Source organism: Lagopus leucura, unplaced genomic scaffold (assembly GCF_019238085.1).
Source record: "Lagopus leucura isolate 7727_CA_CO unplaced genomic scaffold, USGS_WTPT01 35276-0_obj-0_obj, whole genome shotgun sequence".
Classification (NCBI taxonomy): Eukaryota; Metazoa; Chordata; class Aves; order Galliformes; family Phasianidae; genus Lagopus; species Lagopus leucura.
The window spans coordinates 60489-76390 of record NW_024969268.1 but is presented as its reverse complement, the minus strand read 5'-3'; the positions used below and the strand labels follow the sequence as shown (position 1 = coordinate 76390).

General features: G+C 50.7%; 1 protein-coding gene across 2 annotated transcripts in view; it reads left to right on the top strand.

Annotated features, from left to right (window-relative positions):
• Positions 1 to 15902, top strand: part of MYO1D (myosin ID) — a 70330-nt gene that overhangs the window by 10679 nt on the left and 43749 nt on the right. For both annotated transcript variants that reach the window (XM_042895002.1, XM_042895003.1), the window contains exons 2-14: positions 4591 to 4799; positions 5443 to 5536; positions 6220 to 6385; positions 6601 to 6654; positions 7225 to 7320; positions 8081 to 8197; positions 8495 to 8698; positions 9085 to 9230; positions 9322 to 9436; positions 9693 to 9863; positions 12671 to 12741; positions 13617 to 13691; positions 14572 to 14704. In XM_042895002.1, the coding sequence (XP_042750936.1) occupies positions 4591 to 4799; positions 5443 to 5536; positions 6220 to 6385; positions 6601 to 6654; positions 7225 to 7320; positions 8081 to 8197; positions 8495 to 8698; positions 9085 to 9230; positions 9322 to 9436; positions 9693 to 9863; positions 12671 to 12741; positions 13617 to 13691; positions 14572 to 14704 (1651 nt within the window). The remainder of the gene's footprint in view (positions 1 to 4590; positions 4800 to 5442; positions 5537 to 6219; positions 6386 to 6600; positions 6655 to 7224; positions 7321 to 8080; positions 8198 to 8494; positions 8699 to 9084; positions 9231 to 9321; positions 9437 to 9692; positions 9864 to 12670; positions 12742 to 13616; positions 13692 to 14571; positions 14705 to 15902) is intronic.

The window sequence follows — 15902 nt, the reverse complement described above, 5'->3', positions numbered from 1 at the left end:
CCTCCTCTTTTTTTTTTTGCACAAACACTGGGATGTTTGATGCTCCCTGGCAGGATGGTGCTCACCTACCAGTGTAGGCAGAGGGGCTGCATCAGCCTGCCCTGCTGCACAGTGCTCTGAAGGCTCTCACACAGTTCAGTTGGTTCTCTTGGAGGACACTGCACAGCTGTGGCTGATGTCACCTGGGATGGGAGCAGATGGAAGAACCTACCAGACGTTTGTGCTTCCTCTTTTTCACCTTGTCCCCCTCCCCTTTTTCCTTTAATATGCTTTAAGTGTTGAGCTGCTGTTTGACAGCTGTTAGAGGCTATGGACCATGCAGTTGCAATGCTGTCCCTCTGCCTCGTTCCTGGTTAGATACAGAATCCTGGGATAATTCCAGCCTCCGGGGTCGTTCAGGGCTCAGTGCAGAGCCATGTAATTATTGCACTGGGATTTCATGTGGTCTAAATCAAACTTTTAACGTGGAAAAGTGTGTTTTGGTGCTCTCTGCAGAGAAACCAGCAGCGAGCTCCTCTGCCTGCGCTCAGCAGCAGCTTCCCCAGGTGTGGATGGGAGAAGGAATCCCAGGCGTTGTGTTCTGCCCGAAAGCTTGTCAAAAGCCCTTTCTCGTGTTGTCTGCTTCAGGTCTGCTTGTGCCTTCTGCTCTGCTTCTAGCTGTAAGAGGAGAGCGCAGCGCTTCCCTGCTGCAGGAGAGGCAGCTCATCCCGCTGACGCACGCAGCAGCCAGGGCTCAGTGACTCCTGTGTTTAGTGGTTTGGCAGTTTCTCAGTGCAAGGTCAGTATTTTGACTTCATACTTCAGGAGAGGGATTTCAGTATTCCGTTTCGGCGACGTTCCTTGGCCCCAGCCCTCGTTCAGCATTCATTGCAGCCAGGTCAGCACCCACCTTCCCTTTCCCCTGACCCAACCCTGGGACTCGCAGAGCTGTGACCTGCGGGTCAGCTGTGCTGGGGCTGAGTCTGCTCAGCTTACAGCTGTCTTCCTGAGCGTGGCTTTGCTGGGACGACGTGGCACCGCAGCTCCTGGTGCACTGTTTTATTTCAAACAATGGCGATGTCACGACGAAGGGTTCTTGAAGTGAAGAGTGCAGATGAATGGAGTATTCCTCAGCCTGCCCTCCCTGCTCCCTCCCGACAGGAAAGGAGTGGTGCAGAATGCACACTGAATGGCATTTCCTATTTTGTGAAGCTGGCAGCATGTAAAAACCAAGTCCATGCGGGACAGCTGCAAGAAAAAAAAATTCACCTGCCCATTAAATAAGCTTAAATTGCAGTTTTTCTGGATGAAAACATTGCAGACATGCCCAGCGAGCATCGCAACAGACTGGGTTTGTTTTCTGAGAGCAAGGAGGTAATGCTGGGCAGTTCCTTGGTCTGTTTTTCAGCTGCAGTAAAAATATTTCAGCTCTGCTTCTGCCAACACAAACCCTGTTTGTCTGAGCCCTCTTCTGACCAGGGCGACTGGCTGTCATGCAGTTTGTGAACAGTTTTGTGAAGGAGCTGAAAGCATTCTTCCCTGTCTGATATCTGCTCAGGGTTACCTGAGCAAGGCTTCAAGCAGCAGTGAACGCCCAGCAGGCAGACCTGGTGTCACTGAAAGGCACGCTTGTCTGAGTAGCATTTAAGTCCAGGTAAATGCAGTTTCACCACCAGCACTCAGCTTCAAGACCCTCAGCAGCCCATCCTCGACTGTGCACTTACATCTCTTAGTGAAACAGGTTTTAATTGACATCTTCCTGCGTGTGCTGTGAAAATGGAGTCAAAGCCTGCAGAAATAGGATGTTACATGTGTTGGGTGGTAGGAAATAGCAAAGAGCTGCCATGGGGGGGTAACCCAAACCAGGAGGGGTTTGTAGCAGAAGGACCTGGGAGTTCTGGTGGCCAGGGGTTGGCCATGAGCCAGCAGCATGCCCTGGAGGCCAGGATAGGTAAGGGGGCCCAGGAGAGCATTGTGCACAGCCAGCAGGGAGAGGGAGGTGATCTCTCCTCTGCTGTGCCCTGGGGAAGCCGTGTCTGTGTTCAGTGCTGGGCTCCCTGGTGCCGGGCAGGCAGGGGTTACCTGCAGCACAGGGCTGCACAGATGGCAGGGATCTGGGGAACAGCCAGATCAGAGGGATGTGGGGCTGTTCAGCCCAGTGAAGAGAGGGCTGAGAGGGGATCTCACCACTGTGTATGAACACCTGAAGAGCAGAGGAGTTACCGAGTCAACGATTAATGAAGAATTCCCCACGTAATGTGGATGGCGGTGTCTGCTCTCATGGTAGGGTGCCTTTGCTGGACTGTCTGCATTCTGCAGATGTTGTTTTGCAGAATGGGTTCCCAGCCTTGCCAGCTAACTCTTTTCTTTATTTGTACTGAGTGCATTTCAAGTTGCATCATTTCCTCGGTCAGAGCAGTTTTATTTTTGACTGCAGTGTTTGTCAGGTGGGAGAAGCCCTTAATGTGAGTGCTCTCTGGTGGCGAAGATTTCTGCTTCAGCTCTGATCTGTGTGATGTTTTCCAGTGGCAATTAGACACGAAGGTGGGACGTCTGCATGTATACAGCTGCAACCTGTCCCCTCGCTGCGGGTTGGTTCTGAGGTGCCGAGTTAATAAGTGGAAAGGTCAGTTCTCCTCCTCGGCCTCGCCGTGCAGCAGGATGGGGTTGTGGTGATGTGTACAAATGGGGCCTGACCCTGGAAGTGTCAGCTCCCGGGAGCAGGGCAGCTCTTCCTCTCAACACATGTTCTGTGCGTGGCTTTCAGTAAAAATCCCGCTGCTGAGTGGATGTTGGGGCACCCGAAGAGCCCCTCTGCTCTGCTGAGCGACCCCTCCTCGCAGCAGAACCAGACACAAATGCTGCTCACACCTCGGGCAGCTTAAGTTTGCTTAAGTTTTCACGAGTTCTCCTCGGGCGAAGCAAAGCAGGGCTCAGAGCAGAGCAATGCGGTAGGAAAACAGCCGCTGCTGTTCTTGGCTGCCGCAGCCGGCGGATGAAAAGCGGCTTTATCAGCAGCGAGGGGCGGCTTGGGAGCTTGGGATCACAGCACTGGGACGCCTCAGTGCTGGGCAGTGGGGAGGAGGGAGCAGGAGGTGAGCAGGAGTGTCGCTGAGAGCCGCACTGGCTGAGATGCACATCTGCCAGCCCGCAGGGAACCTCTCCTCAGGGAGACACGGAGTGCCTTCGGTTGGAGGGGACCTTAAAGCTCGTCTGCTCCCATCCCGATGCAGTGGGCAGGGCTCGGTTGGCCGCGGCTCGACACCCTGCACCTGGCCGTGTTGGACCTCGCTGAGCTCTCGTGTGCCCAGTTCTGCAGCCTGTCCAGGTCCCTCTGCACGGCATCCCTTCCTCCTCTCATAGCGGCTGCACCGCTCAGCTCGGCGTCCCCTGCAGCAGCTGAGGTGCACTGATCCCGGCTCTGTGTCACTGATGAAGGTACTGAAGAGCACCGAATACGGCCCCTGGGGCAGCTGCACGTGGAGCCACTGAGTGCAGCCCTGTGGTTGCAGCCATCCAGCCAGCCCTTGGTGCAGCTCACAGCCCATCTTTCTCCAGCACAGAGATGGGGACGTGGTGCAGGGCCGTGCCAGAGGCCTCGCACAACTGCAGGCAGCCACAGCAGCCGCCCTCCATTTGTCCACAATGCTGTCACTCCATCCTCCTCCTCCTCCCTCTGCCGTGCACCCTCAAGCTGTGGGGCTGTGCAATAAGCCTGTCGTGTTGCTTGTGTGATACCCATCCTTTCTGTAGCAGTAGTTTGGGAAGAGCTGCTGTGCAGCAGTTGGTAATGCTAATTGTTATTGCCTTCTCTTTTCTAATACATTTTTGGTAGCTTCCAAGCAGTTTATCTCAGAAATGTGAAAAACTTTACTTGTGAAGTTTTGGGAAGTGCAGATTGGGACTGCAGGAACAAACAGAGCTTTTGCAGTTCTTGTGACTTTCCACGTAAGTACTTTGGAGCTGGAGGCAGCGTGGCTTTGAGAACGTGGAGTGCTGGTGCCTGGATTGCATTTCTTGAGGTTGTCACACCTGCTACACCCAAACCGTCCCAAGACCCTGCAGAGAACCTCGGGTGGATGGTAGAGGATGTCACAGCTGTCACCACGTGGGGGTGGTGATAAATTCAGTCGAGCAGTGCTGGTGTTTGTGCTGCACCTCCTCGCCTGCAGAGGTGTCGTGGTGCCATCTAATGTCGTGAGGCTTAAATACACCGCTCGTCTCACTTGTCCTTGCTTAATGCCAATGATAAGAATTAAATCTCAGAACTGTTTTTGTTAGCGTACTGATGGAAGCAGAGACACCTGGTGATGCCTGAAGCCAGCTTGTGTGTGCTGGTGAGCCAGAACTTTGCTGTCCTCAAAGTCAGTCTGTTGGTGTGGCAGTAATCTGATCCACTGTGTGTCTGAAGTGGAACAGCAGTAGAGATTTCCTTCGTGCAGGGTGAGATTCTGAGCTGCTGGGTCGTACTCCTTTTTCCATGGAGAGCTGGGTCAGCATGGGCCATGCTGCTGCGGCCGGCTGTACTCCACGCACTGATGAGTTAATGGCAGCCCACTTGGAAAACGTGCCGAATTTCTCCTGATCTTTCTCCCTTTTTGCCTCAACCAGGTTTGAAAAAGGACGGATCTACACCTTTATTGGAGAAGTGGTGGTTTCCATGAACCCTTACAAGAACCTGAACATCTACGGGCGGGACACGATCGAGCAGTACAAGGGCCGGGAGCTCTACGAGAGGCCACCCCACCTCTTTGCCATCGCTGACGCCGCGTACAAAGCGATGAAGAGGAGGTCGAAGGACACCTGCATTGTGATTTCGGGTGAGCTGAGAGCTCTTCCTTATGGTGAACGCTTACCTGACCCAAGGGCTGGTGTCGTAGAGTCACAGAACGGCTTGGGTTGGAGGGGACCTTCAAGACCAGCCAGCAGCAGGTTTGCCAACGGCTGGCTCAGCCTCGTCAGTGGATCTGTCACTGACATTGGTCACTTTCTGCGTGCAGAAGGTTGAGCGGTGTGAAGTGTCACCCCGGAGAAGTGCTGAGCTCTGCCCTCTGATGGCTGCTCAGCGCTTTGTTCTCTGTTCAGGCTGTTTGTGCATCACGGTGCTGACAGCAGGAGTGCGGTCTGTGCCATGAATGGTCGCTATCTGGATCCTGGCACTCCGTTTCCTTGATGTCCCCGGCTCTGAAAAGCTGAGATATGTGCTGAACAGTGGCCCCTTGTGCTGCATTTCCCAGCTCTGCTGCTGCCAGTCCTTCTCCTCTCACAATATTCCTTTTGATGCTCTGTGTGCCGACCTGGGAAACCTTACATCAAACCGTGCAGCAGCGGCAGCAGGCACAAATAAACTTGCTTTAATGAACAAAACCAGAAAGCCCCAGACATCATCATGGTAGGACTGGGGTGCTGCTCAGTGATGCGCTTTGGTATTTTCAGTCTGTGGTCCCTTTTCTGTGCCCTCAGGTGAAAGCGGGGCTGGGAAAACAGAAGCCAGCAAGTACATCATGCAGTACATTGCAGCCATCACCAACCCGGGGCAGAGGGCGGAGGTGGAAAGGTAAGGGCTCTGCAAAGGGGTCCTGGCTTTGTCCCTGGGTCTCTTTCTGTCTTACTGACAATCTCCTACTTGCGTGCTGATCTGGCAGCATTTTCTTCAGACACAATTTTTCTTTTGGCAGTTTTGCAATATTGCTTGCTAACAACCCATAGAAAAGTGAGGAAGAACTCAAGCCTTCAAACTTCCAAAGTTGAACCAGCATCTCAAAATCACATTTTCAGTGGCAACTTGCCTGAAATATGTGAATGAGAATAGAACATTAAGCACTAGGGGCATTTCTGTGTCCTTTAGGGTCTGCATACTCCTGAACTGCAATGTGTCTGTCACTCCTAAAGAAAATGGCTTTCTGCTGAAACAGATTGAGTATCTATTTTGAGTTCTTTTTGTCCCAGTGTTGGCGAAAGAGGTCAGGAAATTACCTCCAACACTTGTCTGTGTAAAGGAGCTGTGCTTTGATTGCTGCTGTTTGCAGTGGGATCATTGGTTCCCCTTTGCTCAGCTCTGAGGAGCAGTACCAGGAACTCCCAGCTGATTTCCTGGGGAGTTGCTGTTGTTTTACACACCTGCCTGAATACAAAACCAAAGAGCATCTCTGCTGTTGCTCACATCTCTATAGATGCTTGCAAAAAAGTTCTGTGGTTTGGGTACAGAGCTCATCCAGTTCTCTTTTGTCTGTACTGAAGAGTGAAGAACATCCTGCTGAAATCCAACTGTGTGTTGGAGGCCTTTGGCAACGCCAAAACGAACCGTAACGACAATTCCAGCCGCTTTGGGAAGTACATGGACATCAACTTCGACTTCAAAGGAGACCCAATCGGTGGCCACATCAACAACTACTTGCTGGAAAAGGTGAGCTCAGTTGTTGGCCACGGCGTGCCTCAGAAGCACTGCTCTGCTCTTTTGATGAAAGCTTGTGGCTGCGCCTCGCTGGCAGCGCTCAGCACGGCCTTGGTGCAGCAGGAGGTTGGTTTGGAGCTGTTCTGCCTGTGCTCAGCTGATGCTTTGCTTCCAGTGCTCAGCATCCAGATGCAGAAATACCCACCTGCTGTTCTCTCTCCCTGCAGTCTCGTGTGATCGTGCAGCAGCCAGGAGAGCGGAGCTTTCACTCTTTTTACCAGGTTGGTATCCAGTCAGGTCCCAGACATGCAGGCAGGCAGGTAGAGCTTTCGTACCCTGTGTGTTTTGCAGAGGGTTCCCCTGTTGCAGCTGATCCTATGTAGTGGTGTGAAGAAGGGAAGAGCATGGAGAGGTTTCTCTTTTCCATCTCCAGTCCCATACTGGTACATCTGCAAACTTGAGAATAACCAGGCAGGTGTGGCAGAGCGCTGGACTTTGGCTCACTGTTGTTTGTAATCCGCCTAACCCCTCTGTGTTCTCTCGAGGCCTTTACTTCATATGGAAGCAATTTTATGACACCAAGTTTGCTTTCTTTATTTCTTTGACTTCTTTTTAATGTCTTCCACTCTGTACAGCGATTCCCTCATGCGTCCTTTGGGGGAAGTGGTCAACCTATTACTGTAACCTTTATTCTCACATGGCATGTTTTTATGGTTTTGCTTGGCAAGCAGATAAATAAGAAAAAGAACTTGTCTATTACAAAAAAAGGTAGATTTACTGTGGAAAAAATGAAGGATTTTCTTTATTTTGATTCACCTTTTTGATTTGTGTTTGATTTCCTCCAAACACAGCTCCTCCAGGGGGGGTCTGACCAGATGCTGCGCTCCCTACATCTGCAGAAGGATGCATCTGCATACAGCTACATCTCTCCTGGAGCACAGCTCAAGGTGAGTGGCAGGAGACTTGTCTTAAAGTTGTAAAGGCTTCTTAAATGTTTGAATCACTGCTGAGCTTGCAGAAGTGGGGAGCAGTGTTATGGGAAGGTGACACTGTAATGGTGTTTGTAGCAGAGCTCTGGACTTTGGAGATGACTGCATCTGAGGTGAGGCTCAGTGTTCTCCAGAGGTCCCTTCCAAGCCTACAACTCTGTGGCACACTCCACAGAAAAGAGAAAAGGCCACAGACGTGCTGTCTGTGCTGAGCAGTACTTGTGGGGTCTGTGACTGCACTGTTTGTTCTGTGTTTTATGAGCAGCCTCTGCCCTTCCACTTTAAATTCCACTGGGAAAGCAGTGGGATATGCAGGTGTACAGCATGGCATTGGGATCAGTTGATCTCAGAGCAATTTTTTGCATCTGAAAAATACTGCATTACCTCTCTGTTTGCTGTGAGCTGCAGAGTCTTTGAATCATAGAATCACAGAATGGCCTGTGTTGAAAAGGACCACAACGCTCATCTGGTTCCAACCCCCTGCTGTGTGCAGGTCGCCAACCAGCAGCCCAGGCTGCCCAGAGCCACATCCAGCCTGGCCTTGAATGCCTGCAGGGATGGGGCATCCACAGCCTCCTTGGGCAACCTGTTCCAGTGCCTCACCACCCTCGGGGGGAAAAACTTCCTCCTCATATCCAACCTCAACCTCCCCTGTCTCACTTTAAAACCTCTCCCCCTTGCTTTCTCAATTCATGTCCCGAACATCTCCTTCCTGCAGTGTTCCATCAACGATGGTGCTGAGTTCAAGGCTGTTGCTGATGCCATGAAGGTGATAGGCTTCAAGCAAGAGGAGATTCAGACTGTCTACAAAATCGTGGCAGTCATTCTTCACTTGGTAAAGTTCTCTGCCCGCGGGGGTGAGGCTGCGGTTCAGAATCTTGGGACAGGAATTCAACTGCCCAAAGTCTTTGTTGTGATTTGATTTCCACAAGTTCAGCTCTGAGCGGGGATTCTTTGCTTTGGGTCAGGCTCTGCTGCTTCCGCTGACTGTGGAAGCATGTGAGTGTGCAGGCCAACCCTTCTGATGTGGTGAGAGATTGTTCTGGCTTGAATGGCAGATAAAAGATGGGCTCCTCTGTTTCATATTAACAAAAATGATTGAGAAATCTAACTTTCTTGCTACTTCTCGCAGGGGAACTTGAAGTTTTCCGTGGATGGCGATACGCCCGTGATAGAGAACAGCAAGGCTGTGTCCAGCATTGCAGACCTGCTGTCGACAAAATCTGAGCTGGTGGAAAAGGCCCTTCTGTTCCGGACTGTCGCTACGGGCCGGGATGTCATCGACAAGCAGCACACTGAGCAGGAAGCCACCTATGGCAGAGATGCCTTTGCAAAAGTGAGCTGGAATCTCCTTTTTCTTCACCTGATCTCATGTAACAGTGGAACACGCTGCTGTTGGTTGAGGTGGATCAGAGCGGCCATGCCTGTGGAAGACATTCACTATTGAGTTGTCTTTCATCACTGTGCATTTTTCAGTGCTGTATAGGGCTGAATGTTTTGGGAAATAGGATCCTCGACTTCCTCAGCAGTTAAATTCAATGGGTATAGGGTGGAGGAACAACCTTTAGGGCTGCGTGGAAACAAAGTGCTGTCGTTTGTGGTGGAAAGGTGGGAGGCTGGTAGCACAGGGGTGGCAGTTGTCCTCCCTTTGCTAAGAAATCAAAAGGTGTGGGTGTGGAATGGGTGACGTTAGGAAGGCCCTCGATGTTTGCTTCCTGGCAGGCCATTTACGAGCGCCTCTTCTGCTGGATTGTGACACACATCAACGACGTGATTGAGGTGAAGAACTACGACACGACGGTGCATGGGAAGAACACGGTCATTGGTGTCCTGGATATCTACGGCTTTGAGATATTTGACAATAACAGGTGACACGTTGTTGGAGCACAGTGCTGCGCCTTCTCCTTTCCCAAGTGAGAAAACTCACCTTTTTTTTTCTTTTTTCCTGACTTTTTGCAGTTTTGAACAATTTTGCATTAATTACTGCAACGAGAAGCTGCAGCAGCTCTTCATTCAGCTGGTTCTGAAGCAGGAGCAGGAGGAGTACCAGCGGGAGGGCATTCCCTGGAAGCATGTGAGTGATTTGGCAGGGGAGGGGTTGGTGGACCGGCACCAGGTCTAAGGTGGATCCTGGAGCAGGCTCCTCTTGAAGGCAGCAGGACATCCGTGTCCACACCAGTGGTGCTGTCTGCAATCTGGCAGTGGGAGAAGCCGTCCCACGGGTGCTGGGTCCGCTCCTCCAGGCAGGGGGTGCCGTTCCATCAGTGGGTAACATGGGTGCTCTTGTGCCAGGCAAATCACAGCTACCCCTCCGCTCCTGGCTTTTCCAGATCGATTACTTTAACAACCAGGTGATTGTGGACCTGGTGGAGCAGCAGCACAAAGGGATCATTGCCATCCTGGATGACGCCTGCATGAACGTTGGCAAGGTGACAGATGAGATGTTCCTGGAGGCTCTGAACAGCAAGCTGGGGAAGCACGCGCATTTCTCCAGCAGAAAGGTACTCTGCAGCCTCCTGCTCCTTTGCGATGCCTTTTCTATTGCTTAGACGTAACAGAACAGAGGGACTCAGGGTCGAATCGTGACCACGAGGTATGAAATTAAATGCGGAGGAGCAGCTCTCGGCTGCAGAAATAAGCCGTCCCAGTGCGCCCCGAGCGGCCTGCACCCAGCAGAGGGAGCTCGAGGATGTCCGATGCACGCCGCTGTCATTCGGATCGTAGGAGCTGCTGCGGCTGTGCCGACATCTCATGATGTCATTGAGGACCAATGGAGGCACCGCTGCGGCTCACGTGGGATTCTTCCCAGGCTGCCGTAATACAGAGTGGCAGGGAATTATTCACACTTCTGCCTTATTGCAGCGCTGCGGGTTGTTGTGCCGTTGTCATTGGCTGCAAAATGTGCTCATCTCCACTTGTGCCTATGGTCTGCCAGGCTACTCGGCTCGCTTTGTTTGCATTGTGAATTAAAGGGCTTCGTTCCTCGCTTGGCAGCGTAATGAAAACGTGCTCACCAGCCTGGTTCATCTGAGAATTGGCACTGAGTAATCAAATGTCATTTATTTATGAAGTGCAGTTTAATATATTGATGTCTCTCTGCTGAGAATCGCTGTTGGAAATGCATTATTCAGGATGCTGCCCCCCCCTCCTCCCTCCCACCCGTGTGTGGTGTTTTATGTAGGTCAGAAATACAGAATTAGCATGGTTGTGTAAGAAATGTGCTGAAGGCTGCCTCCGGGGAGGCTGAGCGCACAGAGCGGCTCTGGCTGTGCTTCGGTTCAGCCGAGGGTGGGAAGAACAGAAAATCATCAGTTTTTCTTCCAGATGTGACTTTCCTGAAGTGCCCTTCGTGAGTCCCTGCGTGGCGCAGGGAACATGAAATACATGCATGATGTGTGTGCATCCCACTGCAGCATTGCTCAGCAGGGGGGGGCCCTGTCAGGAGGCTGTTTGCACTGAGCTGAAGGCAGAGGAGGAATGCTGCTATAAATAATGTTTATGGAGGACATGATGTATCTTCCCAGCTTGCTAATTCCTCGTTTGAATCAATAGAGCCTTGGAAAAAATCGACCCATAAAATTCTCAGCATCATAATTATTGCTCCCCCTCTCGTGCCTTTGTCCTTTAGGTTATTTAAGACATCTTCCTCAGTGAGCCCTTATCCCATAGAGGAGGGCAGTGTGAAAGCTGAGCTCTCCAAGCTGTCCTCTTCCAGTCTGCCTTGGCACACAGGACTTGATTTCACTTTCATGGGCTGCAGTAGTTCTGCCCGGGTACCACGAAGCCCAGTGCAGGGCAGAGCTGCTCCTGAAGAGTTAAAGGACGTGTGCTGCTATGCTGCGGGAGCAGCTCCCATCTTTCAGCCTGAGTTAATGCCTCACTGCTCCCCTGCAGAGCGTGTTGCACACTGGCTCCGTGTGGATAAGCTCTAAGGGGCTGCTGTGCCCTAAATAGTAGTGTCCTAGTTTGCCTACTGCATGTCGGATCTGCTGTCTGCTTGGTTGTCCTGGTGAAAGCCAAACATGCCAGGAAAAATCCCGGTAAATATTCCCACTGTGAATATTTGTGGCCAAAATTACATCCCTAAAGGAAGGGTCCTTCTCTGAATTGTCCAGTATTTGCAGTAGGAGGAAAAATTCATTCTCAGGAAGGTTTTAGGGGCGTGCTGCCACTGCTGCCAGGGTGGTGGTGGGGGCAGCATCCCTGGGGTGCTTAAGGAAAGGGGAGATGTCACACTGGGTGATGGGGGGGGGGGGGCTGGTGGTTGGATTTGGTGACATCAGTGGTCTTTCCAACCTTGACAACTCTGTCATGCTGGTCTAGATGTGTGCTGGCTGTTGTGAATGTACTTCTCAACATCAAAGGTTCATTTTCTCAACATCTTTAACTTCTGATTTTTCTTTTTAAATTATGTTGTAATTTCGTAGCGCTGAGTGCAGTGAGAGTGAATGAATTCCAGAATCTTCTGTTAGAGGAGGGTTAGAGTTAAAGAAGTGATGAGTGTCGGCCTCAGCAAACTGGCTGTGAAGGTCAGGGTGTGAGAAGGTCTGTTCTTGTGCTCTTGACTTTTCATCTTCCAAGCTACTAGGCAGCAGTGAAGGCTGAACGGAGAGAACAGAGAGCTACAAAGACCAGCCAGGCCTGGAGCATCTCCCTTGCAGGGAAGGCTGAAAGCCCTGGGGTTGCAGTGGGGCACTGCAGTGATCCCTTGCAGCCCCTGCACCTCTGAGATGTGAAACGCAAGAAAACTGCTCCCAGCCTCCATCCATCTGCAGTCCTCCTGCATGAGGGCTGTGGGTTCTTTTCAATGTGACAAGGAGTTCCACAGCCCACATGCTCCTAGAATTTCCCAAAAGGCCAAGGTTTGACTCTGTGCTGTTATCCATTTCCCATCTCTGCAGCACTTGTGCCCCTTTCTCCAGTCCTTCTCAGAAGCTTAAATACTCAAGGAAACCTGTAGGGCCCATAGGAACCCACGGTGCCCATGGGAATCCAAGAAGGCTGTCAGCTCTATCGCTGCTGCTCAGTGCTATTCTGCTTTTTTCCCAGTGATTTCTGCTGATTTGCCCAGTCCGTGTGAAGTTCATTACGGCTCTTTTAATGAGTCCAGCATGGTGTTCAGCACTTGCTGGCATCTCCCACGTTGGTGAGCTGTCACGGAGCAGCCTGCACAGCTGAGTGCACCCTGCTGGGTAGCAACATTTGCTTCGTTCCATTGTGGCTGTGCTCCCACACCTCCTCTATCGGCCTGCAGCTCTGAGCTGTTTGTCCAAGGGCGGCATTTTAATGTGTGTGGAATTTCTTGCAGCTCTGTGCGACTGACAAAACCCTGGAGTTCGACAGAGACTTCCGAATCAAGCACTATGCTGGAGATGTGATGTGAGTTTCTTTCAGCTGTGCCTTCTATTTCTGTCTTCAGCTTTGATGTGGCAGGGTGCTCTGATTCAGTGCTGCTGCTGTGAAGCTGCCGTACAGAATTGTGGAGTGCAGCAGTCGCTTATCAATTAAATCTAAAGCTGGTGGCTGTACAGAATATGAATTTGGAACTGAAACAGAAGGAGAATGTGAACGGGAAAGCAGTGCTTCAGGAAAAAGCAAAGCCTACCACTGGCGATACAAAGAAGCTGTAGAGAGCTAATCAAACCTCATTTAGACATCTGTTGGTGTGATTATACAACTCTCTGGCTTGGAATTCTCAAACCAATGTGAGCTGGCTCAGAAGGCAGGGCAGTGGTAAAACTAACCCAGCAGTGCAGGGAATCTGCCTCATGCAGCTGAGAAGTGTTCTGGGCCTGAAACGTGCAGGTGTGACAGCAGCGAGGAGCAGCGGGGACAGTGTTAGAAAGCTTCCAACAGGAGGCCACTGTCTGCAGTCACTGAAATGATGTGGTTTAGGATGACAGGGCAGAAAGAGGAGTTGGGAAGGAAGTGATGTAGATTTTTTTGGTTTATTGTTTTACCTTTTGCCTTAGAATTAAATTTACCTTTGATTTATAAAGGTAACCAAGGTGGTTGTATTGGGTGCCATTCATTCTGGAGTCTTTGCTGAGTGGTTGCTGACAGGCATTGCTGATTCCAAAGCATTCTGCCAAGGAGAAAAACGGTCCCAGGTTCTTTATTAGAGGCTGAGCTTTAGTGCTGCCAGTGGCTGGTGGGAAATTTCCTGAAGGAAAATTGAGATGTGGAAATGTTGAAGGCAGAAGTCATGAGTGTGGCTCTCGAATCTGGCATTAACGCTGTTTTCCTTTTTGCAGTTACTCAGTCTCTGGATTTATTGACAAAAACAAGGACACTTTATTTCAAGACTTCAAGCGCCTCATGTATAACAGGTAGGAATAAAACCATTAAGGAGATGAACTTAAGTGTGGTCTGTCCGAATCCCCTTCTGTAGAGTGGATGCTATGAGAAACTAGCGTTCAGCTGCACAGGTTGTGCAGGGTTTGTTGGGTGCCACCTCACTGCAGTCAGGGTTGCTGTGCAGAGATGAGCGCTGTGCCTTTGACAAGGAGTGGAGGTGCCACTACTGATCTCTCTTCTGTGAGAGAGAAACTGAGCAGCGTTTGATCAGCAGCAGAGATGTTGGCCCCAACTGGAAGCCCACGTTTTGAAAGAGAGGTTTGGGGTGATGGGAAAAATGAGCAAATATATTGAGTTGGTCTCGTATGTGCTGTGCCATGACAGCTTTAGAGCACGCGGTCACTTGCTGTAAATACTGATGAGTGGAAGTTGCCTTTGACAGGTGTGTGTGAGGTGCTTCCAAAATCTGTATCTAGAGGGGCTCCACAAAGCTGTTCCAGTCTATTCCAGATCTCTTGCCATCCATCATGGCTGTTTCACCTCAGCTTCCAGAAAATGTCAGCTCAAATAGATGAAGTAATTTGTATATATATATATATCAAGGGTGTCAATTGCAGAATCATAGAACCACCAAGGCTGGAAAAGGCCTCTAAGATCATCTGGTCCCAGCGCCCACCAGTGCAGCCACTGAGCCACATCCCCCTTTGCACAGAAATACAGCTTGGAATCAAGTGCTGTAAGCCTGAGCGTTGCTCAAAAGCAAAAGAGATTTTGTTGTGTTGGTTTGACTTGGGTGGCAAGGACATCTGGGCACCCCGCTGAGTGTTGAGCTGAATGGAGCACTTAGGGCCCTTCTGTTGCTCCATGCAATTAAAGCCTTTTAGCTCTTTTAGCTTTAGCTTTGTCTTTCAGCTCTAATCCTGTGCTGAAGATGATGTGGCCCGAAGGTAAACTGAGCATCACGGAGGTCACCAAGCGACCTCTGACAGCTGCTACCCTCTTCAAGAACTCCATGATTGCGCTGGTGGACAACCTGGCATCAAAGGTAAATGCTTCCATTGGAAATTGACTCCACTTGTGCTCGTCTACAGAGAGCTGTCGGCTTCCTGTCACTGCTGTCTGTCACAGAGCCAAGCTCATCAGTGGAGATGAGCTTTGATTGTGGCAGTGGGCAGCTGTGAGGAGCTCCTGGGACGCTTGTCAGCCATCCCTGCACAAAGGAGCTGGGTTGTGTTGTGTCCCCTTCACTTGCAGTCAAGCCTCCCTCTTTGGGGGGTAGTAATTATTGTGTCAAATAAATAACAAAGCTCTTCTGGCAGAGAGCCCAGAGGATGTAGTTTCACAGCACGGTGATTTTTTTTTCCTGTCTCTCAATGCTAAATATCTTCGTTGAAAATTCAGTGTGATTTCCTTCTTTTCTCTTTGTGTGAGATGGCGAGAAGTGAAACTTTTTATTTTTCTGAATAATTCAGTTTTTTAGCAGGAAGTATTGCTCTGGCGAGCACTGCTTTGTGTGAGGGTTGTGTTCTGTTCCATTGCTTTGCATTTCATTTGAAAGCGAGGTGAGGGCGTGTTATCTCCTGTGTGAACAACAGGGAGCAAACCTGCATGGAGGGTCCTGAGCAACAGGCAGAAATGCTGGGGGTTCTGGGGGGGAGGGCTGCCCTCCAGGCATCGCGGTGGGACGTTTCTGCTCATCCTCATGGGAAAACTTCATTCATTTATTTGAAGAAATGAGCCCAGGCCTTTGTGTTTGTAACAGCAGAGCAATCAGGAGACTGCCTGGAACAACTCCTGCAACTGGCAGTGGGGGATGAGGAGCTGAAGCGGCACGTTACCATCGTGAGGCAGAATGCCTTGTGGAAGGATGGCTGGTTGATGTGAAACAAGTACTTTTGGTTGGTTTGTTGTCGCAAATGGAAGCCTCTGAGGATGGGGAATCATTTCCAAGGCAGAGTCAGAGACTTAGGGACAAACATTCCCCTTGTATTTATACCTCCCCTACATTTTCATTGAGGATTTGGGGTTAGGAGGTTGGATGTTTCCAAATTTGCTGTTGAGCGGTGCAGTTAATTGGAGAGTGCTGTATTACCCAGGGCGTTTTGGATCCCATGAAAGGGAAGACTGTCATTAAACAGAGGTGTTAACGAGGGCTCCTGCCTAGCACTCAGAAGCCAGGGGCTGTTGTGGCTGTGGCCAACCTGCACTATCGCATAGGGCTGGAGCAGGGGGGATGAGCTTTG